Source organism: Bufo gargarizans, chromosome 2, assembly GCF_014858855.1.
Source record: "Bufo gargarizans isolate SCDJY-AF-19 chromosome 2, ASM1485885v1, whole genome shotgun sequence".
Taxonomy (NCBI): domain Eukaryota; kingdom Metazoa; phylum Chordata; class Amphibia; order Anura; family Bufonidae; genus Bufo; species Bufo gargarizans.
In genome coordinates, this window is record NC_058081.1 from 101395106 (window position 1) to 101422763 (window position 27658).

Sequence of the window (27658 nt, forward strand, 5' to 3'; positions counted from 1 at the left end):
TTGCAGCTAGGAAAGCGATGGCTTGAATGTTTAAGATGTGATAGTCTTGATTATTGAATGATGAACTGTGAATACAATCATACTGAGTCAAGTTTGCAGTGCAGCATCTTTTTGTGCATCGTCCAGGCAGCAATATGTTTTCAAGAGGGGTCAGCCCTTAAGACCATAGTAAAGTCCTTTATAATAAAAATATACACAATGAAAAATTACAGCTGATGCACAACCTCTTAGAAGGCACTTTTTTTTTTTAATCAGTGTTATTATCCTGTATTCTGAAGAGTCTCCCATGGTGATGATACCTGGGTTTCTTGGTGTATGGTTCACTGCAGTTGATGGTAAAATGATCAAATCCATACTATTATCAGAATCTTTTCCTGTCAATTGTAGGGATGTCCAACTGTTCATCAGAAATTAATCTATATCTCTTTGATTTTTAAGGAACTACAATTCCCCTCTGTCTAAACTGGAGAAGTATCCACAGTCTATTCCATCTACTGGGAACTACAGAACACCTGAATCTCTTATGGATCATAACTACCTATTGAGAAAGCATATAGTGATCAAGAAAATAGCATAGACTTTAGAACACAACTTGCAACATTGGGCTGGAAAAGTTAGTTTTATAGCAGCTTTAAAGCCTTAGGTTATCTCTGCTAGGAACCATAGCCTACACGTCTTCTAGAGCATCACACTGACGGCTACGCAATTGTTGGTCGGGATAATTTTACGTTTAAAGGTGAACATCTTCTTTAGCTCACTGCGGAATCGATCATGAAGCCAGGCATACAAAAAAGGGTTGCAGCAAGAGGAACTCATGGCAAACCAGTGACAAAGAAGCTGAATGAGTAGGAAATAATGCTTGTTGATGAGATTGATGTCTATGTCCCGAATAATATTGAAAACGTGGATAGGAAGCCAGCATATTCCAAAGGCTGTTACCACCAATACGATGAGTCTGAATATCTTCCTCTTGCGGAGTCTATCAAACTCTGCTTGGCTTTGTGTGGGGTGGCCCGGGACCACCCTGTTCTTCAGCTTTACTGTAATGCAAATATACGACAATGACACTGCAGACAAAGGGAGGATATACGTGATGATCAGGGTGCTGTAGGCATAGGCCAACCTTTCTGTCTTTTTATCAAACCAAAATTCCTCACAGATGGCAAAGCCTTGCTGTTGGAACTCTATATGATAAGTATGAGCGATGGCGGGTCCATTCAAAGCGAATGACAGGAGCCAGATACCTCCCAGAACGTATACACACGTGGTAACAGATATTCTTTTCTTCAAAGGATGTACAGTTGCATAGTACCTGGAGAGCGACAGAAAAAAGGAAACATAATTAGAGGCTCCCGCAACTGCAGTCATATGGTGTTGACTTGAAATGTCTCTCGACATTAATTACTTCTTACAGTAATTTAGCTTTTGAAAGAAAAATCTTTTAGTTGTGTTGTATCTTCATTCCATTTACATATTTGGCAAAGAAGTCATTTTATGTCTAATTAATGTGTTATTCTAATGAATCTGAGAATAACGACGGTTCTATCTTGTGGGTGAAAACCTCATATGTCTTCTGAAGGGTGAGCTATCCTGTCATGTGTTCACCAGTGGCTGCTCTTATATCACAATCCCTTTAATATAGAAGTCACTGTAATGATCTGCTGAGCTTATTATGTTAAGAAAGATGTAATCAACTACTCTGCAATCCTCAACCATGTAGTACAGTAGATGGCCCAAATCTGCGGCTTGTGCCCTCGAGATGGGGGACCACCCATTATGGTGTCTACATATTCTTAAAGCATACCTAGGTGTAGCAGGGTTAGCACTCAAACTCAAATTTCCTAAATTATTGTGTTATCTTGAAACAAAAGCCATGGAAAAGCAATTGAAGGTGTTTGCTTAGTTTCGATAACACATCTCAGAAATCATGAGTGTTAACTCTACTACATTAGTACGTCTTCTAAATAGGTTTGCACAATGGGTGTGCTTCATTGTAGAATCATAACTGTGAATGAACAGGTGTTTTTGGGTTTCATTCTTTCAGCTACACAGGCTATTTTTCCCTCTTTCAGCTGCACAGGCTATTTACTACAATTCATCTTTACAAACAGCCAAATCTATTTCCAGCTATTCAGTTCTTACAGGCATCTTTCACATCTTTTTAGTTTACAAAAAAATCCTTAAAAAGCAGGTCAAAGAGGCAATTAAAGTTTTGGCATGGCTTTTATTTAGCAAAATAGCATGCTGGACTACTGGGCCAAAAATAAAAACCATGAACTTCACAAAAGTGGCTTTTTTCCTATTGGCTTTTCATTAAGACTTAAAAAGTTTAAAGAAAAGTTTAAAAAAACAACCATAAACTTACAAAAGTAAAAAAACACATAAAAACTATGGGGCACATTTATTAAGAACAGCGTTTTAGGCTCTTTTCCTTACGACTCTGCTTTAGTGTTTGTTTGTCTGTTGGTGTTTGTCCATCTCTGTACTTATTTAGAGTAGGGACCGTTGTCCAGTTGCGGTTGTGCCAAATAGGACTTATACTGCAAGTAGTTAGGGAAAGCAGGCTGACTTCTAGGTTAGGGCTCAGTATCCTTATCTGTCCCTACCTACAAGCATTATAGATACTGTGTTCTGTTTGGCAAATGGCATTTGTTATGTAGACAAAGTTAATACAAGGCATTTACTAATGTATTGTGATTGTCCATATTGCCTCCTTTGCTGGTTTGATTAATTTTTCCATTGAATTATATACTGCTCGTTTCAATGGTTAAGACCACCCTGCAATCCAGCAGCGGTGGTTGTGCTTGCACACTATAGAAGGAAGCCCTGGCCTCTCTGGTGCCCGGGACCATGGGAGAATGTTTTTTCCTATAGTGTGTAGGCATGGCCAGCTCTGCTGGATTGCAGGGTGGCCATACCCCCTGGAAACGAGCAGTGTATAATGTGATGGAAAAATAAATCAAGCCAGCAAAGGAGGCAGAAAGGACAATAGTAATACGTCAGCAAGTGGCCTGTATTAACTTTAGCTACATGATAAATAACATTTGCTGAACTGAGTTTGAAATAGTATATATGGTGGCTCACCTATTTAAACAACTGGAATTCAGGTGATAAGTTATATGGACCTTCACCCAAAAGCGATGAATGTACAATACGTGGCTGATTACTTAACATACACTCTTAGCATTTAAAGTTGCATTAAAAACGTAATATTTTAATTATAAAATAAAGAATGAAAATTATATAAAAAACATAGATCCAATTGGAATTAAATGAGAAATTTAAAACTCATATAAAATAAGAATTAAAAATTCAGTTCCCATGATATATAAAATAAGAATTCAAAATTTGGTTCCCTGATTATATCTTTTTTCATGAAGTTTTATATGAAATTATGCGACGCTATGTTGATAACCTAATGAGAGTGATATATTCATGAATTTTGATGAATTACTGGGGGTGATATATTGTTGGTGCTTTCTCGTTTCATTCCAATTGGATCTATGGTTTTTATATAATTTTCATTCTTTATTTTTTTTATTAAAATATTTCGTTTTTTATGCGACTTCAAATGCTAAGAGTGCATGTTAATTAATCAGCCACCATTTGCTGAACTGAGACAACCAATTTTTTTAATTATAATTTTCAGTAGCATAAAGATTGTTCTAGGAAACAAGCTTAGTTAATCATTTTAGTTACCAGGCTACTAAAAGCACTATTACATGAGATAAGCCAACTGGAAATATGTATGAACGTCATTGTGTAGCTCTTGTGTGGTTCCATACTTCCGCACCAGTCCCTAATACACTCTAACAAAAAACACTCAGCGATATGAAAGAATTGACCTTCGCTTGAGGCCTCGTGAACGTGATAAAGCCACGTGCACAGAGGCAGTACAGGTGCACTGAGCTCCATATGACACATGCTGTCATCTTCGCAGCAGTACCTACAGACAAAATACCTCCATAGTATGGCATCCTATGGAGCAGGCAACAATTTATTTCCTGTTGTATATGAAATTATAGGTGTTTGAAGGTACAGTAGAGTCCCATATGGTAACGGTAACATCCTGATGTGAATGGCCATTAAGACCTGTGTATTGAGTCGAAGGCACGTAGAAGAACAGTATAGACCCATCGATTTTTCTTGAGTACCATACCATATATTTGTATAACGCACTTCCAAACTAAGGGTGTATGCAAGAACATTTTAAAACTCTACCCTGCCCTCTTGTAGGCTGCATTAGGATCCAAAGGAGTTTGAAGCCTAAAGCACAGAAGCCAACTACAGGCATTATTACTTACATCAATTCTAGACTAAGGTCCTTTGGAAAATCATCATCTGGAAAATTATCGGGGATGAGTGTTCATAGAAACACTCATTTCCAATAACTGTCCTATGGAAATGTGCCACTGATCACCCAGCTTGTTCATCAGGTGATTGTATCTTTTGGACAGCACCCAAAATCACTATGCTACAATGTAGAATTGTGCTACAAGTAGTGCAATTTTGTGGAGGTTTTGGGGCTTATGTTGTTGTTTTTTTTTTCAAAATGCGACATGCTCTTGGTAAGGCATTTTTTCCCATAGACTGCACTTAAAAAAAGCCTAACAAACGATTGTTAACATTTTCTGTATGGAAAAAAAAGCCATAAAAGCACATTTAAAAACCACACAGAATTCATAATATTTTTTGCACGCCAGGAAAATGTAATATCATTCACAATCTATAGTCATCATCTGTGAAAAAAGTTTAAAACCGGAGAAAAAAAGATGAATAGCAGTAATTAGAAAGAAGTTCGAACAATTTGTCACATGCTATTTGTGGGACAAAATGTGCAACATTTCCCCCTACCAAGGAGATGTGCCCTGAGTGGGGAACGGGTGGTGCCACAGGCCCGCCACATTCTTCATGCCAGTTTTCTGGGGCTGAAGAAATCCTTAAATCTATGCCAGCTAAATTTGGATACATTCGGCCCATCCTCCAACAACAAAGGGGGAATTAAGACCAGTCTTGATAAATGTCCCCCTGTATGTGTAACATTAAACTAAGGCTAGGGCCACACAGTAGCTCTGGCTGTGACACTTATCACATGGCCAAAGATCACCTGCCCTATACTCCTTGGAGTCCTCTTTCTTAAAGGGAATCTGTCACCAGTGACCTCCCTATCAAACTTTTTGCATAGACACATAAATGTGGTTCACCTTTGATTGACAGGGCCAGATAGTGGCAAAGCAGCAAGGGAGGGTCAGGCCACAGAAAGGAGTGGAGCTTGGGTTCAACAAAAGCTATGGCGACACCCTCATTGCACCAAAGGCCTAATTTGCATATAAAGAAAACGTATCTTAACTCAGGAACGGAGCATCAGATTACCAAAAGAAAAACAGCATTTTAATCAAGTGAACCTTGGCTACGTGTCTATGGCGACAGATTCCCTTTAATGCTACTATCTATCCAGCAGCCAATGACTTCCACCAGCACTGATCAGTTATTGTATTGTCATTGCATGATGCATCTGGCTTAATACCATAAGACACCCTGGGACCATCAAGAAAAATCTTGGAATCCTCCATTTCACGCCATATGTCTGAAAACATTCCCCATATACAGTTGCAAGAAAAAGTATGTGAACCCTTTGGAATGATATGGATTTCTGCACAAATTGGTCATAAAATGTGATCTGATCTTCATCTAAGTCACAACAATAGACAATCACAGTCTGCTTAAATGAATAACACACAAATAATGAAATGTTACTATGTTTTTATTGAACACACCATGTAAACATTCACAGTGCAGGTGGAAAAAGTATGTGAACACCTAGACTAATGACATCTCCAAGAGCTAATTGGAGTGAGGTGTCAGCCAACTGGAGTCCAATCAATGAGATGAGATTGGGGGTGTTGGTTACAGCTGCCCTGCCCTATAAAAAACACACACCAGTTCTGGGTTTGCTTTTCACAAGAAGCATTGCCTGATGTGAATGATGCCTCAAAAGAGCTCTCAGAAGACCTATGATTAAAAATTGTTGACTTCTGGCTAGAATACCTGCTGATGAAATTGTATATTTCTTCAAAAGGGGAACAAGGCTTCTTCAGTTCTTCCCTATCTGAGATGGAGAAATTGTTTCTCTTGACATCCCTGCCGACACACCTGATCTCCACATTATACTAATAACTTTTAGAAGGTACGTACAAAGATTCTCCTGGCTTCTTGAAGGGATGGGAGCAGGAATTAGGGTCCCCTTTGATGACCGCAGATGAACAGAAGGTGTTTATTTTTATACACAAGCTATCCATGGCTTCCTCTGCCCAAAAAATTATAAAATTCTGAAGCGTTGGTACAGATATCCGGTCAAGCTACATAGGATATTCCCCTCTGTGTCTGACACTTGGCGTTGTGGAGTAGCTGAAGGTACAATGCTTCACATCTGATGGGCCTGCAATCAGATCAAACCTTTTTGGGAAAAGGTTTTTGTGATTTATAGATATATTACGAAACAAACAGTTGCAAATACCCCACAATTGGAGCTCCTCTCCTTCTTGCCAGGCTCTATTGCCTTTCAAAAGAAAAGTATCTTGAGATTTTGTGTCTCGGCGGCAAGGTTGGTGATCCCCCGACATTGGCGTACATCCCATGAACCCTCCATCAGAGAGTGGTAACAAGAAATGCTATATATAGCAAGAATAGAAGAAGTCTCTGCTGAAAGCTCCGGACAATCTGCCAAATACCATCGGTTTTGGCCTGACTGGATGGATTTCCAGCGGTCACCAGATTCCATTTCCATGCTGTCTGTATGAGTCTCTGCTTAGCCATTACAGACTATCCCTATCCCGCCCCACCTGTCCCTTCTCCCACCCCCTTTCTTTACTCTCTTTCCTTTCTTTCTACTTTCTCTCTTGCTATTCTCCCCAGTTTGTAGCAATGTTTTGTTAAAGCATCTCAGTGTAGGTGCCTAGGCAATGACTGAACCAAGGACGCTCCCCCTTTTTACGGGAGTTAAATAGCACACTTGGAATTTGTAATAAAATTACGCATGTCTAGGTAAATTGCCTTCTCAGATCCTTGTAAACTGACACTGTACGCTATTTATTCCTGTCTACACTTGTTAATATTCATATAAAATGTTTAAATAAAACAGTTCAAACATAAAATTGTTGACTTGCATAAAGCTGGAAAGGGTTATAAAAGTATCTCCAAAAGACTTGCATTTCATCAGTCCACGGTAAGACAAATTGTCTAAAAATGTAGAAAGTTCAGCACTGCTGCTAATCTCCCTAGGAGTGGACATCCTGTAAAGATGACTGCAAGAGCACAGTGCAGACTGCTCAATGAGGTGAAGAAGAATCCTAGAGTGTCAGCTAAAGACTTACAAAAGTCTCTGGCATATGATAACATCCCTGTTAGCGAATCTACGATACATAAAACACTAAACAAAAATGGATTTCATGGAAGGATATCACAGAGGAAGCCACTGCTGTCCAAAAAAAATGCTGCACGTTTACAGTTTGAACAAGAACACCTGGATGTTCCACAGCAGTACTTGCAAAATATTCTGTGGACAGATGAAACCATAGTTGAGTTGTTTGGAAGAAACCCACAACACTATATGTGGAGAAAAAGAGGCACAGCACACCAACATCAAAACCTCAACCCAACTGTGAAGTATGGTGGTGGGGGCATCATGGTTTGGGGCTGCTTTGTGCATCAGGGCCTGGACGGATTGCTATCATCGAAGGAAAAATAAATTCCCAAGTTTATCAAGACATTTTGCAGGAGGACTTAAGGCCATCTGTCCACCAGCTGAAGCTCAACAGAAGATAGATGTTGCAACAGGACAACGACCCAAGCAAAGTAAATCAACAACAGAATGGCTTAAACAGAAGAAAATACGCCTTCTGGAGTGGCCCAGTCAGAGTCCTGACCTCAACCCCATTGAGATGCTGTGGCATGACCTCAAGAAAGTGATTCACACCAGACATCCCAAGAATATTGCTGAACTGAAACAGTTCTATAAAGAGGAATGGTCAAGAATTCCTCCTGACCATTGTGCACGTCTGATCTGCAACTACAGGAAACGTTTGGTTGAAGTTATTGCTTCCAAGAGAGGTTCAACCAGTTATTAAATCCAAGGGTTCACATACTTTTTCCACCTGCACTGTGAATGTTTACATGGTGTGTTCAATAAAAACATGGTAACATTTAATTCTTTGTGTGTTATTAGTTTAAACAGACTGTGATTGTCTATTGTTGTGACTTAGATGAAGATCAGATCACATTTTATGACCAATTTGTGCAGAAATCCATATCATTCCAAAGGGTTCACATACTTTTTCTTGCAACTGTATATGATATCCAATGTAACCTGTGCAATATAGAGCCTGAATGAGGAACCCGTACCACCTCCATGCATTGGCACACAGGCTCTGTGCACACATCTGTGCTGTGAACATGAGCCCTAAAACCTTTTTGATGCAACATCTGATTTAACAAGCCAAAACTATTCAATGAAACCAATTATGTGAGCCGAAAAAGTATCAATAATGAGATTTTCTGAAACGTTCTTGGCACATCAAGTGATCCAGTGATCCACAGCGGTATTTACTGTATCATGCAAAGCTAATACTGGCCCTGAGGAACAGATCTGTATACTTCATTAATTAGGCAGTGCATATGTGATGTGAAGAAACACTAGAGACAGGGAACACACAGTAATTGCCTTGCAATAGATTTCCTCATTATTAGTTGTTAGGTGGCTTGTGTGAATTTCTCTTGAGACTCTTGCTGTCCTTTTAGCTAAATATCTTGACCACTTTTTATAGCACAGAGAAATGAACAACTTAGTTTATGCTCACTGACATTGATTTGCTTTGCTCCTTAATGTTTCTGAATGCAACATATTGGTCTTAAAAAAAATATACTTTTTGTGCCCACTTGTAAAGCAAGTCCACACAGACTGACTGCCAAACTGTGGCATAGATTTATTTGCACCTTAGTTACACTTAAAGGAGTTGGCTTCTATCTCCAGAACAGGGACCACAAATTGAACAGAGAACAGCGGTGCATGTATGGCAACCCTCCGTTTACTGCTATGGGAGTGGTGAATGGAGGTACTCACTGTGCAAACATGACCATCGCTCCATTTACTGTTATGGGACTGCCAGAAATAGCCAAGCTGGCAGTCACCTATTTTGGAACTACCACAGCAGTGACGATTGGCCATAGCTACATGGCTGCTCTCTGTTCACTTTGCAGGCCCCATTCTAGAGCTATACCTTCAATGTCTGGGATGATCAAACCCTTTTATATGGGATTTCTGGGACCCAGCAGCTCCCACAAACCCACCTTAATTACTCATATCTTGCCTCTGGAAGAAAGATTCAAATATACTTACCATATGAAAATTGTAAGGATTGGCCCCATCCACAGGGGAAATTATGTGCATTGACAGACCTGAAACCTGCCAAAAGAAAAGATGGCAGAAGCAGGATTTTCAGCCTGAAACCTGCCAAAAGAAAAGATGGCAGAAGCAGGATTTTCAGAAGATGAGTGCCTCATCACCAGGTTCCTGAGCTTCCAATTGATGTAACTTCAAGATAGAAAGTATATTAGAATATTTAAGGAATGATTAGTAATTAATGTGGATTTTAAATTATGCCTGGGTCATGGAAAATCCCTTTAAGATCTGCCATGTATAACAGAATTTTTGGTAATAATAGGAATGGGGGAAGATCCATTAATGTCATAAAAAAAACTGTGGCTTGTTCTGCACAAGCATTCAAAAATTATGCGCTAGTGGGGGAAAACCCTTGCCCCTGTTTATACGCACATACATTAATGGCAGAAGAAACAGTAGCTTGTTCTACACTAGCTTTTGAAAATTATGTGTTAATGGGTAGAAACTGGTATGCACCTAGTTTGGAGTTTAACCATATCACATTTCTGAGTAGTTAGCTCAGGATATACATACTGAATAATTTACTGGAAGCCTCTTGAGAGGGGGGTCACTGGGCTAGGGGCATAAAAAAATCTGTATATGTGATAGAGGTAAGCTCCAAACAAGACATCTGTGATAAGACTACCATGTCCTTTGTATCTACCATTTAATTTATTGGCCAGCAATGAGGAGCTTCCTTTTCAGGTTACGTGCTGTATATGTCTTTTTTTGCATATGTTTTTTATCAGTGCATGTTTTATTCACATTGTTTAAGCCTATTTATTCCTGAACCTTAGAATTTATTGTAAAACAACTGTATCCTGTTATCAGCAAACAGCACTAGCTATGTGCTGGTTTGCTGTCTCTGAAAGCATTCACTGACAGCAAATTAATGCTTTGAAGAATTTAGACAAAAAGGGGAGAAATTACTAAAAGTCCTTCACCAGTTTTCTAGCATAGAAAAGTCTAAATTTTAGCACACATATCATTTTGCGTCATGTGTACATCCTTCCCCCTGTTTATGCCATGTTTGCTAGTTTTCTAAATAGTAGGGGACTGGGGGACACGGTTGGGACCTATTCAGATAATACATTTAATTCTTACTTGCGCTGTACATTAAACAATAAATATATGCCAACTCCTTGCTGGAATACAGTTACTTTTCTATACACCAAAATCCACTCACTAATCCACGCACCAATATTCAGAAGAGGCAGGCACATCTTATACCAGCCTTTAAAAAAAATTCAGACTGGCATAAGTAACACCATTCTTAAAGGGGTTCTCTGGGCATTTTGTCTATTTAGTAGTTGTGACTAACCTGTGGAGTGAAGATATTTTATATAGTACTTACCCTACCTGGCTTCCCCGATGCTGCCATCACCGCTGCACTTTTCAATTCTGTGGGCTCTTCCATTTGGCTACTGACCAGATGTGGCTGTTTTTTTACCTGTTCACCTGCATTATAGTTAATGGACTCAGGCAGTAGAGTCTGCAGTGTGTGCGAGTGCAGTAGAGATGGAGGCATCCGGGGAGCGAGGGACATTAAGTTCTATGTAAAAGATCTTCCCTCCATAGACTTATTACCCTAGTAGACACTAGACAAAATGCACGAAGAAGCCCCTTTAATAAATGCCCCCCAAGTAATTTACAGAATTGAACATTCCATTTATATAGACATTAAGCCTTATTAACAAAGAAACGGAAAACCCCTTTAGGGGTTGCAGAAATGTATTCAACTGGATATCAATTCCATTCAACTGAATAGGGTTGTTTTGCCGACAAGCACATGGATTTCTACAATTCTCATTTGAATGAATAGGACTAATTCTGCCATATGTGACGATATCCTTAACAAGGCAATGCATTCTGCAGGCAGCATGTTATAGAGGAGAAGCTGAGCAGATTGATATGTAGTTTTATTACAAGTAATTGATAGCATTCTGTTCCGCAAAATAAGGAATGCACACGGTTGTCATCTGTATTTTTGGCGGATCCGTGTTTTGCGGATAGCAAAATACATATGGTCGTGTGAATGAGCTCTAAGCCTACATGCACGCAAACGTATTTTGTTCCTGTGTCAGTTTTTTGGGCGGATTGGATGAGGACCCATTTGGGTCTGCAAAAAATGCGGACAGCACACCGTGTGCTTTCCACATCCGTATGTTCGTTCCGTAGCCCAGCAAAAATTATAGAGCATGTCCTATTCTTGTCCGTTTTGTGGACAAGGATAGGCATTGGATCTGCAAAAGAAAATGAATGTAATATGGATGTCAAAAGGATGCCATCCATATTTTTTGCGGATCAGTGTTTTGCAGACCGCAAAACACAAATGGTTGTGTGAATGTAGCCTAAGTGTTTATACAGAGGTAGCTGTCAATTTCTGATAACACCTCTCCCGTGGACAAAGAAGTGAGACGTAGAAAAGATTTAGGCTGCATTCACACGACTGTTGTTCTGCAATTTGCCGCAGCTATCATAGAAAATGCCTATTATTTTCCGCAATTGCGTGCAAGAATAGGAAATGTTCTATTTTTTTTTTTTGCAGGGCCACGGCACAAAGCAAAGGATGTGGACAGCACACAGTGTACAGTCCGCATCTTTTGAGGCCCAGAGAAATTAATGGGTCCGCAGCCGTTCTGCAAAATTGTGGAACGGATGCGGACTCATTCATAAGGTCTTCTGAATGAGCTCTTAAATGTATAAATTACACGTTTTACTGATTGATATCCCACAAAACTATAAATCAATCTGCTCAGCTCCTCCTGCTGTACAACATGCTTCCTGCAGATTGCACTGCATTTCATGGTGACTGGTTCTCTTTAAGCAGCAGACTTGTACAAAAGTGGACAGATATGAGTGACCAAAAGTAACCAGAGACACTGTGAGACATATCCTTTGTTTCAATGTAATGGAAGTTATAAGGAACCTTCATGTTGTGATTTCTGTCACTTGTCAAATTTCTATTATTTTGAAGAGCTGAAAATAGTGCAGAAAACTAATGTCTCAGCTAGAGAACCAGCACAACTGTTACCTCTTATCAAATGATCTTTGAAATGGCCAGAATTACATTCGATATGAGAATCTGCTGTGGTTTATTAATAATTAGGGGTTCTTTTAGAGAGATGGCACAGGTATCGGGTGCCGCACAACCAAGCTACAGCTGGGATGTGGCCAGGAATTGCATTACTAATTGTAACGTAAAGTGAATTTAAAAGATTTCAGAATGAATAAGCTTACGCAGGCTACGTGAATAAATATATTTACTAAGTGATTAAATATACGAACACAAATAAATCACATACAGAATAATAAAAAGTAAATGAACATCACTAGCCAAAATGGGGTGGAGACAGCTATAACGGGATGTCTACCCCGTTATAAAACATGACCAACACCCCAGGGTGTACAAGAGTAATAGGACAATTATGCTCACATCCTACCTAGAATGGAGGGCCTGGTGGAGTCTGCTGAGAGATGGTTGGTAGCAGAGTTTAAAAGGGATATCCCTTTATCTCTGACCACAGAAATTCCAAGCCGCTGACGAAGGTCCCTATGGACTGAAACATCCGGCTCATATATGGAAAGTGGTTATGCAGCATTTAATTTCCTATAAACTGGATCATGAACCTCTTATTGTGAAAATCACTAAATAAAATTACCTTTAAATTGCAAAGAATATTCTGTGTGCCGCATATTTATACTATTATAACCTGTTAGCCCCTCCTCCAGTGTGCATCATGCATGTCTCTGAGATCACTCAGGAATGTGGTCTTATCAGCACAATGAGGGATGGGTACTATCTCTAACCCACATCATTACAAGGCAAACTTATAAACTATTACACAGAGTATTAAACAGAATTAAAGAGGAAAACCAGTCACTTAAAAATACCCTTACAATACACTGATGAAAGAAGTATTTCCTTGCCATTTTTTGAAGGCCGTGTAATTAACCATATGGCGCCCGACAGACAGCAAAAATGTTATAATTCTTTTATTGCAGATACATTGCTAATAACTAGCGCTGATCATCAATATAGCAGGTTATACACTTTAGTAGTACACCGGCGCTTGCAATGAGTTTAGCTGACGCAGCGGTACCGCAACGGTATCGCCACCGTTTGATATCAAGTAAATGATGTAAGTAATGTATATGTAGGTACTGCGCGACTTGTACTCCCTATTGCTTTCTCAATCAGAATGGCACCATGAAGATACGTAATGGTTATAGCAGGGACTTACAGTTTGGTTGTGATGTCTTAATCCCAGATGCTCCTCTGTGGGTGCTGTTCTCCTGCGTCTTTCCAATTTTCTTCTTTTCTTTTTTTCTTTTTTATTTTTGGTGCCGTTCGGGATGAGGGAAGGTTTGGGGAGCTGGGCCCTAATAGTAACAACTGTTTTTTAAATAAGGATATTACTTGAGCTTGCCCCGGCCGGTGGCGCCGCTCGTGATTTAAAAGAAGCCGCTTGTTCGCGGTCGCTAGGAGCGCTGCGTGACGTCACGACAGTGGCTACGGTGGACCAGGAGGACCAAAGTTCTCTCCAACGCGTTTCGATTAGTTCGCTAATCTTCGTCAGGGATGCGTCCTCTGTCTCCCGATGCTACTTTTGAAGGTAAGTAACTCCTCCCTTCCCTGATTCCTACATCCCTGGCTTGCTTGATTGATATCTTAGTTGAAGGCAAATAGTTCTATTTCTGAATTGAGACCCGAGGGTACCAGAGTGTTTAAATTAAATATCCAGCGGCTTTCTGATCTGGACATTTTCTTGATAAAATCTCCTCCTCTTTTATCTTTTTTAACTATTTCAATACCCCGGAAAGTGGTGCCGCTATATTTTCCTCCGTGTTTGTCCTTATAGTGTCTGGAAAGTGGGTGGCCCTCGTATTTCCTTCCTATGTTATAAATGTGTTCCCCTATTCTTTTACTTATAGTTCTCTTGGTTCGTCCTATGTATATTTTTTTGCACGGACATGTTATAGCATATATTGCACCCTGACTGCTGCAGGTTATATGATCTTTTATTTTATATGTTTCTGTGTCCCCTGTCCATTCATTTTTTATTTCTATGCTGGTGTGCTGTTTTTTGTTTGTCTTTAGTTTTTTGCAGACACTACAATAGCCGCATGGGACAAAGCCTCCCTGGGATTTTGTTCCAAGAATGGTTTTTTGTTTCTCATTCTGTTTACTCAAGCATTTGTTAGTGGGGGCTATTATACTGCCCACATTTTTGGCCTTTCTGTATATGAATTTAGGATTTTTTGGGATTTGGTCTCCTATTATTTTGTCTTCCTTCAAGGTTTCCCAATGTTTTTTGATGATCCTTCTCAGTATTCCTGCTTGGCTATTGTATTGTGTGATGATTGGTGGCATTTCAAAGGTTTCCGTTTTTATGTTTTCTTCTGGTTTTTTCTTCTTTTTGATTAACTCCTGTCTGTCTAATTTTCCTACTGATTCTTTCTGAATTTGTAGCTTATCCATGTTGTAGCCTTTCTCTTCAAATTTCTTTATCATTTTGTCTGCCTCGGTTCGGTATTCACTTTCCTTTGTACAGTTACGTTTTAGTCTCATCAATTGTCCCTTAGGAATATTTTCCAACCACTGTGGGAGGTGGCAGCTTTCACGGGATATGAAGCCGTTGACGTCTGTGGGTTTGTTGTATGTCCTGGTTTCTATTTTGCCATCCTCTATGTAGATGGTTAGGTCCAAGAAATTTATTTCATTCTGACTGAATATAGGTGTAAATTCTAGGTGGTAATCATTGTTGTTAATTTCTTCGAAAAATTTATTGAGGGCTTCCTTTTCTCCTGCCCAAATGAATATAATATCGTCTATGAAACGTTTCCATAGGACGAGATTCGACCGGAGCTCGCCGTGGGGATAGATGACTTGATGTTCCCACTGTCCAACATATATGTTAGCGAACCCCGGTGCGAATCTCGTCCCCATCGCGGTCCCCCATTGCTGTATGTAGAACTTGTCCTCAAATATGAAGTAGTTTCTTTTTAGAATGAACATAATGCATGCACCAATAAAATCTATTTGTTTCTCGGGGAGAATTCCCTGGTTCTGTAAGCAGGTTTTGGCTGCGTTACATCCTTTCTCATTTTCAATAGAAAATAGAAACCAGGACATACAACAAACCCACAGACGTCAACGGCTTCATATCCCGTGAAAGCTGCCACCTCCCACAGTGGTTGGAAAATATTCCTAAGGGACAATTGATGAGACTAAAACGTAACTGTACAAAGGAAAGTGAATACCGAACCGAGGCAGACAAAATGATAAAGAAATTTGAAGAGAAAGGCTACAACATGGATAAGCTACAAATTCAGAAAGAATCAGTAGGAAAATTAGACAGACAGGAGTTAATCAAAAAGAAGAAAAAACCAGAAGAAAACATAAAAACGGAAACCTTTGAAATGCCACCAATCATCACACAATACAATAGCCAAGCAGGAATACTGAGAAGGATCATCAAAAAACATTGGGAAACCTTGAAGGAAGACAAAATAATAGGAGACCAAATCCCAAAAAATCCTAAATTCATATACAGAAAGGCCAAAAATGTGGGCAGTATAATAGCCCCCACTAACAAATGCTTGAGTAAACAGAATGAGAAACAAAAAACCATTCTTGGAACAAAATCCCAGGGAGGCTTTGTCCCATGCGGCTATTGTAGTGTCTGCAAAAAACTAAAGACAAACAAAAAACAGCACACCAGCATAGAAATAAAAAATGAATGGACAGGGGACACAGAAACATATAAAATAAAAGATCATATAACCTGCAGCAGTCAGGGTGCAATATATGCTATAACATGTCCGTGCAAAAAAATATACATAGGACGAACCAAGAGAACTATAAGTAAAAGAATAGGGGAACACATTTATAACATAGGAAGGAAATACGAGGGCCACCCACTTTCCAGACACTATAAGGACAAACACGGAGGAAAATATAGCGGCACCACTTTCCGGGGTATTGAAATAGTTAAAAAAGATAAAAGAGGAGGAGATTTTATCAAGAAAATGTCCAGATCAGAAAGCCGCTGGATATTTAATTTAAACACTCTGGTACCCTCGGGTCTCAATTCAGAAATAGAACTATTTGCCTTCAACTAAGATATCAATCAAGCAAGCCAGGGATGTAGGAATCAGGGAAGGGAGGAGTTACTTACCTTCAAAAGTAGCATCGGGAGACAGAGGACGCATCCCTGACGAAGATTAGCGAACTAATCGAAACGCGTTGGAGAGAACTTTGGTCCTCCTGGTCCACCGTAGCCACTGTCGTGACGTCACGCAGCGCTCCTAGCGAGCGCGAACAAGCGGCTTCTTTTAAATCACGAGCGGCGCCACCGGCCGGGGCAAGCTCAAGTAATATCCTTATTTAAAAAACAGTTGTTACTATTAGGGCCCAGCTCCCCAAACCTTCCCTCATCCCGAACGGCACCAAAAATAAAAAATAAAAAAAGAAAAGAAGAAAATTGGAAAGACGCAGGAGAACAGCACCCACAGAGGAGCATCTGGGATTAAGACATCACAACCAAACTGTAAGTCCCTGCTATAACCATTACGTATCTTCATGGTGCCATTCTGATTGAGAAAGCAATAGGTTATACACTTGCAAAACTACATTTTATATGTCATAATGATGGTGCCCTTTGTGGCAGAGCCACAGTAACCATGTGCAGATTAATGCAAATTGCCAGATTGCAAATTTTAACACAAGTACTAGCGCAGCAATTAGCAGTAATCTGCAAGTGGTTATGTTGGCCAGGTTGTGCTGTGTACAGGGGCCATTATTGTGTTTTTCAAGTTAATGGGAACATTAATGTGATCACTTGCCTTCCCTCCCCCATGCCCATTGAATTATAAATGACAGGCCCAATTTTGCCATTGGGGATTTCTTTTCTGTACGGATTTCACTGGGCGGGATAAATTACATGATATTTTAATAGTTCCTGATCCTGATCTAAGGTTCTTCAAAGTAGCCACCTTTTGCTTTGATTACTGCTTTGCACACTCTTGGCATTCTCTTGATGAGCTTCAAGAGGTAGTCACCTGAAATGGTTTTCACTTCACTGGTGTGCCCTGTCAGGTTTAATAAGTGGGATTTCTTGCCTTATAAATGGGGTTGGGATCATCAGTTGCGTTGTGGAGAAGTCAGGTGGATAAACAGCTGATAGTCCTAGTGAATAGACTGTTAGAATTTGTATTATGGCAAGAAAAAAGCAAAGAAAAACAAGTGGCCATCATTACTTTAAGAAATGAAGGTCAGTCAGTCCGAAAAATTGGGAAAACTTTGAAAGTGTCCCCAAGTGCAGTCACAAAAACCATCAAGCGCTACAAAGAAACTGGCTCACATGCGGATCGCCCCAGGAAAGGAAGACCAAGAGTCACCTCTGCTGCGGTGGATAAGTTCATCCGAGTCACCAGCCTCAGAAATCGCAGGTTAACAGCAGCTCAGATTAGAGACCAGGTCAATGCCACACAGAGTTCTAGCAGCAGACACATCTCTAGAACAACTGTTAAGAGGAGACTGTGTGAATCAGGCCTTCATGGTAGACTATCTGCTAGGAAACCACTGCTAAGGACAGGCAACAAGCAGAAGAGACATGTTTGGGCTAAAGAACACAAGGAATGGACATTAGACCAGTGGAAATCTGTGCTTTGGTCTGATGAGTCCAAATTTGAGATCTTTGGTTCCAACCACGTGTCTTTGTGGGACGCAGAAAAGGTGAACGGATGGACTCTACAGGCCTGGTTCCCACTGTGAAGCATGGAGGAGGAGGTGTATTGGTGTGGGGGTGCTTTGCTGGTGACACTGTTAGGGATTTATTCAAAATTGAAGGCATATTGAACCAGCATGGCTACCACAGCATCTTGCTGCGGCATGCTATTCCATCCGGTTTGCGTTTAGTTGGACCAGCATTTATTTTTCAACAGGACAATGACCCCAAACACACCTCCAGGCTGTGTAAGGGCTATTTGACCATGAAGGAGAGTGATGGGGTGCTGCGCCAGATGACCTGGCCTCCGCAGTCACCGGACCTGAACCCAATCGAGATGGTTTGGTGTGAGCTGGACCGCAGAGTGAAGGCAAAAGGGCCAACAAGTGCTAAGCATCTCTGGGAACTCCTTCAAGACAGTTGGAAGACCATTTCAGGTGACTACCTCTTGAAGCTCATCAAGAGAATGCCAAGAGTATGCAAAGCAGTAATCAAAGCAAAAGGTGGCTACTTTGAAGAACCTAGAATATGACATATTTTCAGTTGTTTCACACTTTTTTGTTATGTATATTATTCCACATGTGTTAATTCATAGTTTTGATGCCTTCAGTGTGAATCTACAATTTTCATCGTCATGAAAATAAAGAAAACTCTTTGAATGAGAAGGTGTGTCCAAACTTTTGGTCTGTACTGTATATAATCAACACATATATATATACGTTATAGTAGTTCAGGGCTGTGTTTCATGGTGAGATATTGCCATTAACATACGGTGCTATTGTGAATATATTCTTCTTCTTGTTTTTATCAGAAGTTATTCTTGCCTTGTGTTATAATAAAGTGTTTTAAGACTAATAAGTGTCAAATTACTGAAAAGTTAAGCTAATAATGTGTGATTTAATTGCCTGCCATTTGAATATCCAGTTCAACTCACTGCAAACTCTTCTTGTGATCCCCTGGACTACTCATCAGAGTAAAAGGGTGAGACGTGACAGAGGTTAATAAGATTCAAGCTCGTTGACCTTACTTTTTCAGAAAACCTTTCGATGACTTAAGCAAGGGAGTCTCATACCACATCAAGTACTCAACAATGTCATGTCAACACTTTATCAAGTCTACTTTGAAGTCTAATGAGGAGAGTGGACTGACTTCTTGACATGAGCTGAAAGTTGATTGTATTGACTATCTGACACTTGGAAGTTGCTAAGGGTTCCACTGTCTATCATCCATTCAAGCATACCTATGACATTCAAATGAAAGTCAGTTTCCAATAACCACTATTCACAGGCAGACAAAGACATGTTTATACAGATGTGAGCATATTACACCAGGTGTACCACAAATAGGGACATGAAGATAACGGAAACGGTGCAGTAATCACAGCATATAACACTAGTATGATGTATCCATATTGATGTAGAACAGATAGCACAATCTGCCTGAACACAAAGTGTTACCTCCATATGAGTAGTCTTTGACTGGTAAGTTGTCCTATGTTAGGTGCATGTTGCCTCATGAAACATGATATATTAGGTTCTGTTGACATCAGCGTCATGGCTTCCATTGTTAAGGAAGCCATGACAGCAGTGATGATGCTGTTTTTACCCGGATGTCAACTAGTCTACAATTTGGAGTCTATATAAGTCACACTGACTTAGAACAGGACCTGTCAGGTTTCCTTCAAGGTTTCTAATGGCAAAAATAGTGCTGCCGGCTTTCTTTCTGATCCTGGTTTTACAGAAACCACTTTAAGGGGATCCGGTGCCATAGTCTCGGATGTCAGTGGCTGTCCCACAGTCCCGGAATGGCTGAGGCATGTCCCACTCACAGGTGTCTCTGAGACTGTAGGATACAGAGACAGTAGCCTGTAATGGTGAAGCAGGGAGCAGTTCACTCCCTGCTTCAACATTCAGCTCCCCAACAAGCTGCCCAATGCTGTCACACCTCTAGGCTGTGTAGTAGGAGCGGTGCTGGCCCGGAATCACCCTCTGCACGTATCCGGGCATATACACTGTGAAGGGGGCAGATATCTGGGCATAGCTACTGTGAAGGGGGCAGATATCTGGGCATAGCTACTGTGAAGGGGGCACATATCTGGGCATAACAACTGTAAAGAGGGCACATATCTGGGCATAATTACTTTAAAGGGGAGACATATCTTGGCATAGCAACTATGAAGAGGGCCCATATCTGGGCATAACTACTGTGAGAGGGCTTATCTGGGCATAACTACTGTGAAGGGTGACCATTGTGAGCATTACTACCATGAAGGGTACACATATGGGCATGATTACTGTGAAGGTGGCACAATGTGGGCATAACTACTGCGAAGGGTGCACAGTGTTGGCATTACTACTGCGTGGTGGCACAAAGGGGGAATAATTACTATGTAGGGGCATTAAGGGGACTGGGTGTGTAGCATTATGCTTTAGGTGGAGTTAGAGACATGGCCTAGTATGAAAATTATTGCTGCGGCAGGCAACCCGACAGCATGCCCAGGTATGAGGACCTTTACAAAAAGTACTTGCAAAGATGGACCTTTCAAGGCGTACTCTTGAATAAAAAAAAGTAACTCCTTAACCACCTCAGCTCCCCTAGCTTAAACCCCCTTAATGACCAGACCACTTTTTGCAATTCTGCACTATACTACTTCAACTTACCACCCAAATGAATTTTACCTAATTTTCTTCTCACTAATAGAGCTTTCATTTGGTGGTATTTCATTGCTGCTGACATTTTTACTTTTTTTTATATTAATCAAAATTGACCAAAATTTTTGCAAAAAAAGAAATTTTTCACTTTCTGTTGTAAAGTTTTTCAATCAAAACAACATTTATATAATTTTTTCTCAAAATTTATTGTTCTACATGTCTTTGATGAAAAAAATGCAATAAGTGTATATTTATTGGTTTGGGTAAAAGTTATAGCGTTTACAAATTATGGTGCAAAAATGTGAATTTACGCACTTTGACTTTCTGAGCATCTGTCATGTTTCCTGAGGTTCTACAATGCCCAGACAGTAGAAACACCCCACAAATTACCCCATTTCAGAAAGTAGACACCCTAATGTATTCACTGATGGGCATAGTGAGTTCATGGAAGCTTTTATTTTTGTCACAAGTTAGCGGTAAATGATTTTTTTAATTTTTTTTCTTACAAAGTCTCATATTCCACTAACTTGTGACAAAAAATAAAATTTTACATGAACTCACCATACCCCTCACAGAATACCTTAGGGTGTCTTCTTTCCTAAATGACATCACTTGTGGGGTATTTATACTGCCCTGGCATTTTAGAGGACCAAAAGCGTGAGAAGTAGTTTGGAATCCAAATGCGTAAAAAATGCCCTGTGAAATCCTAAAGGTGCTCTTTTGAATTTTGGCCCCCTTGCGCACCTAGGCTGCAAAAAATTGTCACACATGTGGTATCGCCGTACTCAGAAGAAGTAGGGCAATGTGTTTTGGGGTGTATTTTTACATATACCCATGCTGGGTGAGATAAATATATCTGTAAAAGACAACTTTTCCCATTTTTTTATACAAAGTTGTCTTTTACAGAGATATTTATCTCACCCAGCATGGGTATATGTAAAAATACACCTCAAAACACATTGCCCTACTTCTCCTGAGTACAGCAATACCACATGTGTGACACTTTTTTTGCAGCCTAGGTGCGCAAAGGGGCCCAAATTCCAATGAGTACCTTTTAGGAGGGCATTTTTAGGCATTTGGATTCCAGACTTCTTCTCACGATTTAGGGCTGCTAAAATACCAGGGCAGTATAAATACCTCACATGTGACCCCATTTTGGAAAGAAGACACCCCAAGGTATTCCGTGAGGGGCATGGCGAGTTCCTAGAATATTTTTTTGGGCACAAGTTAGCGGAAAATGATTTTGTAAGAGAAAAAAATTAAAATAAAACATTTTCCGCTAACGTGTGCCAAAAAAATGATATTCTAGGAACTCGCCATGCCCCTCATGGAATACCTTGGGGTGTCTTCTTTCCAAAATGGAGTCACTTATGGGGTATTCATACTGTTCTGGCATTTTAGGGGCCCTAAAGCATGAGAAGAAGTCTGGACTATAAAAGTCTAAAAATGTTTACGCATTTGGATTCCGTGAGGGGTATGGTAAGTTCATGTGAGATTTTATTTTTTGTCACAAGTTAGTGGAATATGAGACTTTGTAAGAAAAAAAACAAAAAAGAAAAAATAAATTCCGCTAACTTGTGCCAAAAAAAAATAATTCTTCTATGAACTTGCCATGCCCCTCAAAAGTGATCTTTATAGCGCCACAGCGATTTTACAGTGTTTTTGCAGTGATCAGAAAAAAACTATATTTCTGTCACTGCGGTGGGGCAGACTGAACGCAAGTGTGCGCACAAGATCAGGCCTGCGTTTTTTGTAGAGCCTATAGAACATGTCCTATTCTTGTCCGCAATTGCGGACAAGAAAAGGCATTTTCTATGTAGTTCTGGCAATGTGCGGATCCGCAAAATGCGGAAAGCACATTGCCGGTGTCCGTGTTTTGCTGATCCGCAGTGTCCGTGTTTTGCCGATCCGTGGATCCGCAAAACACATACGGACGTCTGAATGGAGCCTTACAGGGGGGTGATCAATGACAGGGGGGTGATCAGGGGTTAAAAAGGGGTTAATAAGTGACGGGGGGGGGGGTGTAGTGTAGTGTAGTGCTTGGTGCTACTTATTACAGAGCTGCCTGTGTCCTCTGGTGGTTGATCCAAGCAAAAGGGACCACCAGAGGACCAGGTAGCAGGTATATCAGACGCTGTTAACAAAACAGCGTCTGATATACCTTTCAAGGGTTAAAAAAAAATCGCATCTACAGCCTGCCAGCAAATGATCGCTGCTGGCAGGCTGTAGATCCACTGGTTTACCATCCGATCCTGTGAACGCGCGCTCCTGTGTGCGCGCGTTCACAGGAAATCTCGCATCGGCGCATCCAGGAGGAACAACAGGGCCACCGCCAGGATGCAATCCTGCGTTCGGCGGTCCTGAGGCGGTTAATGAACTAGATGACTGCTTAGGATACTTTCACACTAGCGTTTTTCTTTTCCAGCATAGAGTTCCATCACAGGGGCTCTATACCGGAAAAGAACTGATCAGGCATATCCCCATGCATTCTGAATGGAGAGTAATCTGTTCAGTTTGCATCAGGATGTCTTCGGTTCAGTCGTTTTGACTGAGCAGGCAAAAGATAAAACCGCAGCATGCTCCGGTTTTATCTCCGGCGAAAAAAACAGAAGACTTGCCGGAATGCCGGATCCAGTATTTTTCCCCATGGGAATGTGTCAGTGCCTGATCCGGCATTCTAAATACTGGAATACGTGAGCAGACCGGTAAGAATGTGAAAAAAGATACAAGACGGATCAGTCTGTCCGCATGACAAGCGGAGAGACGGATTCGTTCTTGCAATGCGTTTGTGAGAAGGATCCTCATCCAGATGCGTCTCACAAATGCTTTCAGTCACATCCAGATCGGCGGAGCCGGCGGGCAATTCCGACGACGGAACTGCCCGCCGGATCACACTGCCGCAAGTGTGAAAGTAGCCTTAACTAACAAGAAGATAAATACTGAATTAACTTAAAGTTAACTACCAGATTAAGTAGAAGATAAAAGCCTAAATAGCTAGAAGATTACTACATGATTAAGTAGACAATAATTGCCCAATTAACTAGACAATAACTGCCGATTAACTAGAAGATAACCGCCCAATTAAGACTAGTATTCACTTCAGGTCAATCATATCAAGCTTTGGACAGAACGACTAAAGAGGTAGTAACAGATAGCAGACTGCTAGCTCTTCCCTATGTAATTGGTCAGCCTCCAGATCTAGGTACATAGCTAACTATCCACTAAATCGTGTAAGCTGAAGATGAATTTAAAGGAAGAATACCCGGCCTCACTGCACATTCGCCAAAAGGAGGCCGAGGTGACATAGATTTAAGCAGAGGCCCTGATGATATTGGAACCTTATTGGGATGTCAATCATGGCACCATAGGCACGGTAACAGCGCGGACTGCGTGACCATTCACAGGCACAGCACTGATGACTGCTGCGAGGTAATTTGCACGCAACACGCATTAATATAAGTGTGGCTTTTACATCATTCAGTAACAGTTTATGTGAAAGCATACTGGTCAAACTATTAGCCAGCTGAATAATGTGTTGGTGTTAGTTTATTAAGATGCAGGTGGACAAGAAACAATTAGATTCAGGCATTAGTTGCAATTAACTATTTCCTAACTAGACAGTATGCACCAAATAAAGTATAACTAGGTAACAGGCATATACCCACTTACAGTACATACAGTATAACTGATTTCAAAATAAGGTTTAAAGAATTCTTATATGGTATTAAAGAGTAACTAAAAAAGAAATACAAAAGAAAGTGTCAGATAAAAGATAAAAACTAAATATACATTCAATAACAATGCAGTGAACAAATAAAATAAAAGGGATAAAATACAGAATATTGGCTTACTGAGATGCAGCAGTCATATTCCGGCTGTGGGGACAGCTGAAGATATGGGCAGTCACTCCAAACAATGTGGATCGCCAAAATGGCTGACACCTAACTGTTCCCTACCACCCATTTTTATCCCCCCTCAGCCGAGGGGTGGGCTGTGATGGAACCTCCCTCCTTTCAGTCCGGCTTTTTGGGATGTCTGATATTATTCAGGCTTCTGCCCCACCTTCCCAAACGGCTGACCGATGTGGCAATATGAATCACTGCGATTCCTCGCTGTATGACAGGGACTGCGGGTACAGGTAAGATCCCATAACCTAAGTCGCCCAGTCCCGGTCATACAGACACCAAATATGATCGGGTTATGATTTCCAGAAGGCCAGATCCTGAATACAAAGAAATGACTCATGTCCAGTCCGGGGTGTCTGGATTCTTCCTGAAGACCGTGTCAGGCTGAACACAATTACCAGGGTTCTGAGGACGTGGGTGTTATGAGGTCGGAGTTATGGCTTCTGATATTATTTCATCCACCTACTGAATGGCTTATACCACCTTCTGGGTTAGCCGTCACCATGTCTGGAGTTTGTTCTGCATTTTAAGTGGCCCCTTCCAGGTCTTCATATTAGTATGCCCATATGGCTTGTAAGTCACAGGCCAGCGCTAAATGAAGTTTCCTCTGAGAATGTCAGACCTCAGATTATGTTACATACTTTATTAAGGCTTTTTGTATTTTTAATAGACTTTTCCCTCCCTAAAGCGTACCTTCCCCTGTGCACTTAAAATTGACTTTTCTGTACACTGCAATGTATGGAATACAAAGTTTACAGTTTCTCAATGGGGCCACAGCGCACGGAGTACGGGCAGGAGCTCATATTGCTGCTCCTGCCTGTGCTCCCCAGAGGTTTACTAAATGCTCGCATAGCACATGGGTATCCTGTAACCATAGGCTATGCCAGGATTAGCTGAGTGGAGATAAGAGACCTGCATGTCAATTGTCAACTATTACTTAGTGTAGCAGGCACAGGCAGGAGCCGCTCCACTCAGCTAATCCTGACATAGTACATGGTTACAAGGTACCCATGTGCTGTGCCAGCATTTAGTAAACCTCAGGGGGCACAGGCAGGAGCAGCACTGTGCGCTCCTGCCCGTACTCCGTTCACTGTGGCCCCATTGAGAAACTGAAAACTCTGTACTTCGTACACTGGTAAGAAAATGAGCAAAATATCTCACGCGTCACCACATCATCATGCTGGCTGGACGCCGTGATGTCATCAGTAATGATGTCACAATGTCTGGCCAGTGTGGTGACATCATCGAGTCTGCGCGCAAGATTTCACGCCTTTTCTTCATTCAAGATGGCAGCGACGGCCTCTCTGTGAGCAAATGAATGAGGTATGTATTTTTTGTTTTAACCCCTGATTAACCCCTGAGAGGCCTTATTGTGACTGTCAGATGCGGCATCTGACAGTCACAATAAGGCCTCTCAGGGGTTAATCAGGGGTTAAAACAGAAAATCAGGGTTGAACACAGCATCTGAGGGGTTAAATGACGGGGGGGGGGGGGGGAGGCGGCGCGATCGCCATACATACGTACAATTTAATGCGATTAGTGACAAAGTAATTCGTCACAAATCACATTTTCGGTGAACTTTCGCAAAGTTTGTTCATCTCTAATTAATTTTTATCTCTTTTGGGGTTGAATACAGTGATCCCTCAACTTACAATATTACTTGGTTCCGGGATGACAATTGTATGTTGATACCATTGTAACTGTAGCTGTATGGAAAACTAGTAATTGGTTTCAAAGCCCTAAAATGTTATTACAAGATAAAGGGAAATTAAGATTTAGGAAAAATAAGCAGATAAAGCAAGTCGACAGCCAGGACTAGATGCTGAAAACTTTAAAACACTTTCTATGAGGATGGCAGGAGTTTCTTCAGTGTCCTGTATAATACACAGTGTATGAGAAAAATAAAAAGTGGATCTACCATCACCTGATGTCCAAAGGAGTAGCTCCTGCTGGCACAGGCAGGGGGCAGTACAGGACATGTAGTACCACACTATACTGTAAAGAGCAGCTACTAGACAACCAGTCCAGGTGTTTTACCTGAGTAATGTCAATTGGTTTGACATTGTATGTTGCGTCTAGTTTCAACTTACGATTACCCAGGAAAGACCATTGTATGGTGAATATATTGTATCCTGAGGCCATTGTATCTTGAGGGAGCACTGTAACCTATTAATTATTATCCTGTGTGTGATGATAGTAACAATGCTAATTATGATTCAACTAAAAGTCAACATGCGTATGTTCTGTATAGATGGAGGATGAGCCGTCAGGATCATTTTGCCTGTACCTGCACAGACTCACTCTATCCAATCAGTGCTGCCATATTCAGACTGTCCAGGTACATCCCCCCCGAGTGGTTACCCCCCCTCTGTACCCTTACTGAAGGCTAATAGCAATTCAATTATAACTTCTAGTAGAAATGATAAAGGAATCTCACAACACAGAGCCATAAGAATAGATGCTCCAGAATTGTTATTACATGGGGAATGCACGAAGCTATTAAAGCAGACATGTAAGGAGGGGTGAAAGGTCCTCTTTAAAGGACTATATATAATAGTATGTGACTGTTAACAATATCATACGTGATAACTAGCACAGGTTTATCAAGGACAGAAGTTGTCAGACAAACCTAATTTGTTTTTATGAGGAGGGAAGCAGAAGCCTAGACACAGGCAGGGGTGGCTGTGGATGTCGTGTTCTTGAACTTTGCAAAGGCATTTGAAAACGGTGCCTCATAGACGTTTAATAGGTAAAATAAGGTCTATAGGCTTAGAAATGATAGTTTTTAATTGGAGTGAACTGGCTGAAGGACCGTGTCCAGAGAGTTGTGGTCAAAATTCAGTGCTGGGTCCCCATTGCTTAATTTATTTATTAATGATATTGAGGATGGGATTAATAGAATTTATTTAGAAACGATGACCCTTTTTGGCCCAG

General features: G+C 40.8%; 1 protein-coding gene across 1 annotated transcript in view; it reads right to left on the minus strand.

Moving 5' to 3' along the window:
* Positions 1-678: 678 nt before the first annotated feature.
* Positions 679-27658, minus strand: part of PRLHR (prolactin releasing hormone receptor) — a 115126-nt gene continuing 88146 nt past the window's right edge. The window contains exon 2 of the mRNA XM_044283249.1: positions 679-1312. Coding sequence (XP_044139184.1) covers positions 679-1312 — 634 coding nt within the window. The remainder of the gene's footprint in view (positions 1313-27658) is intronic.